Raw genomic sequence first — 4,759 nt, 5'->3', positions numbered from 1 at the left:
AATTCCTCCCTTATTTTGTAAGATCTCAAGTTCTGAAACTGAGAGAGAGAGGAACAAAACTAAAAAAAAGAGAGAATATGGGTCCTATGAGACTAGTGTTATACAAACATTTTTAGGCCAGTTAGAGCAGTTTTGATTTGGGTAGAGTCAATTTGCACTCAAATCAAATGGTTGAACAATTAAAATTTTGAGTGATTTGCTTGTCTCTAAATGTGTATTAATGTTTATTACGGGATATGAGTTTATGTAATGTTTGCTGTACGGCTTTCTTGATGTCTTTATTCTTCAGACTGTATATAATGGGGTTAATAAATGGAGTAAGTACAGTATACAGCAGAGAGAGGATCTTACTAGTGACCCAAGTTTGTTCTCTCTTAGGTAAAACATAAACACTAAATATAGTCCCATAAAAAATGGAGACCACAATGAGGTGGGAGCTACAGGTGGAGAAGGCTTTCTGTCTACCAGCATTGGATGGGATCCTTAAGACTGATATAACAATGTAAGTATAAGACACTACAATGATTGAGGTTGGGACTATTACAGTTGGAGCTCCCAAAACAAAAATCACCAAGTGAACAGAGAAGGTGTCAGAACAGGACAGGTCTAGTAAGGGGACAATGTCACAGAATAAATGGTCGATGATATTTGACCCACAAAAGTTCAGTTTTGATAATGTTATGGTACCAATGAATGAAATACCATTACCCATCAACCAACTAATAATGATTGATGTAACACAAAATCTATTCGTCATGATGGAGGTGTAACGGAGGGGATTACAGATGGCCACATATCTGTCATAAGACATCACAGCGAGAAGAAAACACTCTAATGCTTCAGTGCAATCAAAAAAATAAAATTGAGTCAAACAACCAATAAAACTGACGGTTCCTCCATTATTCAGTAGGATGTGGAGCAGGTTGGGGACAATAGTTGTGGGTAATAGGATGTCACTGATGGAAAGTTGTGAGATGAAGAAATACATTGGGGTGTGAAGATTCTGGCTGGTGGACACGAGGGTGATGATCAGGAGGTTCCCACATATTGTGGCAACAAAAACAACAAGGAACAGAAGAAATAGAAAATTTCTCAAAAGTTGGCTGCCTTGAAATCCTAAAAGGAGAAACTCCGCGACCACAGTCAGATTTGTCTGCAAGTACAGTAAGAAATTAAAGGAAACATCTAATAATATTAAGCCAGGCTGTTATTTTTATTTTTATTTTTTAAAACCAGATTAATAGACATAAGACTATGGCATCCACTAGATATGGAGCATGAACCTTATGTTGGTAGCCGAAATCTCTCATCCTTACAAATGGAGATTTCTGAGATGATACCACATTAGGGCAAAGGCAGAAAATGGTAATGCTGAGGCCAGTGTAATGCAAATTTTTTTTGAAAAATTTTCAATTGCCGAGCAAAAACATGATTCCTCCCTGCTTCTTGCTTGTGGGCCAATGAGTCATACCACTAAATTGAATATATTCGTTTTTTTCGAATATTTGTAATATTCTAAAACAAGAATATATAGCAATATAGTGAATATTAAAAAAAAACTAATAAAGAGCAATTTAGCTAATATAGTGCTATAATCTTTTTTTTCAAAAGTTTATTTTTTTTTTCCAATCTGAACTGCAGATGAGAAAAAAATTACAACTATTAGACAAAGAAGATTATAGCACTATATTAGCTAAATTGCTCTATATTAGTTTTTTTTTCAAATATTCGCTATATTGCTATATATTCTTGTTTTAGAATATTACGAATATTTGAAAAAACTAATATATTCGATATAGTGCTATATATTAGTTATTTATAAAATTTATCATTTTTACCATTTAAAGTCATGATTCCTCCCTGATTCTTGCTTGTGGGCCAATGAGTTATTGGCCCACAAGCAAGAAGCAGGGAGGAATCATGTTTTTACTCGGCAATTGAAAAATTTGCGATAAAAATTTGCATTATGGAAATTCACAAAAAAAAAATCTTGAATATTCAAAATTACTAATATATATATCACTATATTCTAAATACGATGTGGTCGTCAATTGCAGTGCAAAAGAGGTAGTTAACTTGGATGATGAAATAATTATTTAGTCCACACTTTATTTGGGTAAACGGTAATCCCAACAATATACAAACTTGGTCTTGGTTTCCAGCAAGCTTTGGCATGAAGTTCTGGCAAGCAAACACTCTTAGCTCTGCTATATATGAACTCGTTCAGCTCTGCTTTGTTGGCTGGCTTAAATATAAACTTTTCCTTTAGCTTTCTGTTGTAGGCTGCAACTTAGCTTTCTGTAGTCTGACTCACTGTAATCCTATGAAAACTTCTTCCTGGTTTCAAGCTTCCTTAGTTTAGCTTTCAGGCAATGCAAGCCCAGGAGGGGACATGCAACCCTGTAGAAACTCACAGGCAGGGCCTGTCCAAACAGGACAAGGACTGCTTTCTTCCCCAGCAGGGGAAAAGCTGGACACACAACCCCTCCCCCTGAGGGGTAGGATGGAACTCACTACTCTAGCTAAAACTCCTCCCTCTCTAGAGAGGGGAATAGAATGGAAGAAGGGTTCCATTCTATATAATGCAGCTCTGCCAGACATGCAGCCACCTTGTGGTAAACCAGGTAATTACATGAACATAAACAGTTTCACAGGAATAAATATGCACATTAGTCAGATATGGAATAACATACATTCTGATGACACAAGTTAGCACATTGGAGACAGTAGCAAGGTGCAAAGAGTGGTAATGGCACTATGTGTCATTACAGAAGCCCCATACACTTCTAAGGGATTTGGGCTGCGTAAAAATGCAGAATATAGAACATGCAGAGATTTTCACATAACACAGAGATGATGAGTGAAAAACAACACTCAAATACACAGACCCATAGAAATGAATGGGTCAGGATTCAATGGGGGTGCAATTCAATTCAAGCATTGCACCCATATGGAAACTTGTTCATGTGAAAGGAGTCTATTTCTGTCTATTACATTACTTGTATCTGCCATTTTTTTGTAGTTTTTCTATCTGCAATCCTGATTTTTTTTTCAGAGCTGTTGGGTGGAGACTGTCAGCTCTTTAAGGATGCCTCAGCACAGGACATGGATAAGCAGGTCATTCTGCAACACACCTCAGAGGCAACATTAGTGATTGAAGTGAGCAGATTAGATGTTAATCCAGAAGTTAAAAGGGTTCTCCCACCCAATTTTTTTTTTTACAGTTTTCAAACCAGCACCTTAATCTGAATACTTTTTTAATTGCATGTAATTAAAAATGTTGGGGCACATTTATTAAGACCGGCATTTTAAATGCTGGACGTAATAAAGCCCTGCTGTGGATCTGCCTCAGTTATTCATACTGTAGTCCTGGCGACTGAGAAATAAAGTGGTCTCCTCAAAGGGTCTGAGCAAATGGCAGGTGAAACTCATGAGCTGCCACTGTCTCACATCGAAGTTACACAGAGTAGTGCTCCTGTCCGCCTGCATAATCAAGAAATAGTTTATGGCCTTCCTCTGCTCATATAGTAGGTCCAACATGTGGAGGGTGAAATTCCAACAGGGAGAAACATTGCATATCAGGGGAACCAAGGATTAACAGATTGAATTATGTATAAAACACTGTTAACCCCTCAAAAAAAATTCGGTAGAATCTGACCACAGTTTCACCCCAATAACAAAAGAAAAGATTAATGGAATTACTGATGTATAAAAGAATGCAAACAACCTAACATCTGTAGTAATAGATGACTTTTTAACCCCAATTAGTGCAGTAAGGTGGAATAGAATCGCTCCTATTACCCCGGCTGTGCACTCTCCTATTGGTCCCTGATCTTTCCCAGCACTGTGGACAATGCCTCTCTATCCTTTCCCTACACTATGAATAATCTTTCCCTGAACGCTCAATAGTAATGCTTGGTGAATAAAGCCTTTCCTAATCACTGTCCCTAGTGCCTGTAACGTCTCTCCCTGCACTAAGTTCAATGTAAAATGGCGGAGACCGGGCATGAGGAGAATTTTCAGAGGGCTGTGACATCACAGGGGCTGGCTAGCTGCTCAATGGCTGTCTGCACGGCATTATGGGTGATCCCTCATTCCTGGACCTCTTACTTCCTCTTTCTAAAATGTGCAACATACACCACAAAGAGCAAGGAAATTCGACTTCCCAGCAGTGTACTGAATAAGTGAGGTACGAGGTATAATAGATGCAGTGTGTACAGATATATAGTATATACAGCAGTGTACTGATATGGGAGGTATGAGGTATGATAGATGCGGTGTGTACAGATATATAGTATATACAGCAGTGTACTGAATAAGTGAGGTACGAGGTATAATAGATGCGGTTTGTACAGATATATAGTATATACAGCAGTATACTGATATGTAAGGTAACAAGTATAATAGATGCAGTGTGTACAGATATATAGTATATACATCAGTGTACTGATATGGGAGGTATGAGGTATAATAGATGCAGTTTGTACAGATATATAGTATATACAGCAGTGTACTGATATGTGAGGTAACAGGTATAATAGATGCAGTGTGTACAGATATATAGTATATACAGCGGTGTACTGATATGGGAGGTATGAGGTATAATAGATGCAGTGTATACAGATATATAGTATATACAGCAGTGCACTGATATGTGAGGTATGAGGTATAATAGATGCAGTGTGTGCAGGTATATAGTATATACAGCAGTGTACTGACATGTGAGGTACGAGGTATAATAGATGCAGTGTGTACAGAT

At 37.7% G+C, this 4,759-nt stretch overlaps 1 protein-coding gene across 1 annotated transcript; it reads right to left on the bottom strand.

The window, feature by feature from the left end:
- Positions 1-217: 217 nt before the first annotated feature.
- Positions 218-1,310, bottom strand: LOC122925465 (olfactory receptor 1468-like). Its single transcript, XM_044276822.1, has 2 exons — positions 1,284-1,310; positions 218-1,153 (listed from the first exon to the last, which is right to left on the bottom strand). The coding sequence occupies exons 1-2, from the start codon at positions 1,308-1,310 to the stop codon at positions 218-220; spliced, it is 963 nt and encodes a 320-aa protein (XP_044132757.1).
- Between the last annotated feature and the right edge of the window lie 3,449 nt (positions 1,311-4,759).

The sequence above is a fragment of the Bufo gargarizans genome, chromosome 2 (genome assembly GCF_014858855.1).
Source record: "Bufo gargarizans isolate SCDJY-AF-19 chromosome 2, ASM1485885v1, whole genome shotgun sequence".
Taxonomy (NCBI): domain Eukaryota; kingdom Metazoa; phylum Chordata; class Amphibia; order Anura; family Bufonidae; genus Bufo; species Bufo gargarizans.
This window is presented reverse-complemented; position numbering and strand designations above follow the sequence as displayed.

Excerpts from the sequence above, each read along its gene's own strand:
- LOC122925465 (XM_044276822.1), bottom strand. The coding sequence starts at position 1,310 with ATGAGAGATTTCGGCTACCAACATAAG. Across the intron at positions 1,154-1,283 it reads ATTTCGGCTACCAACATAAG|ACAAATCTGACTGTGGTCGC; the intron begins GTTCATGCTCCA and ends CTGTACTTGCAG.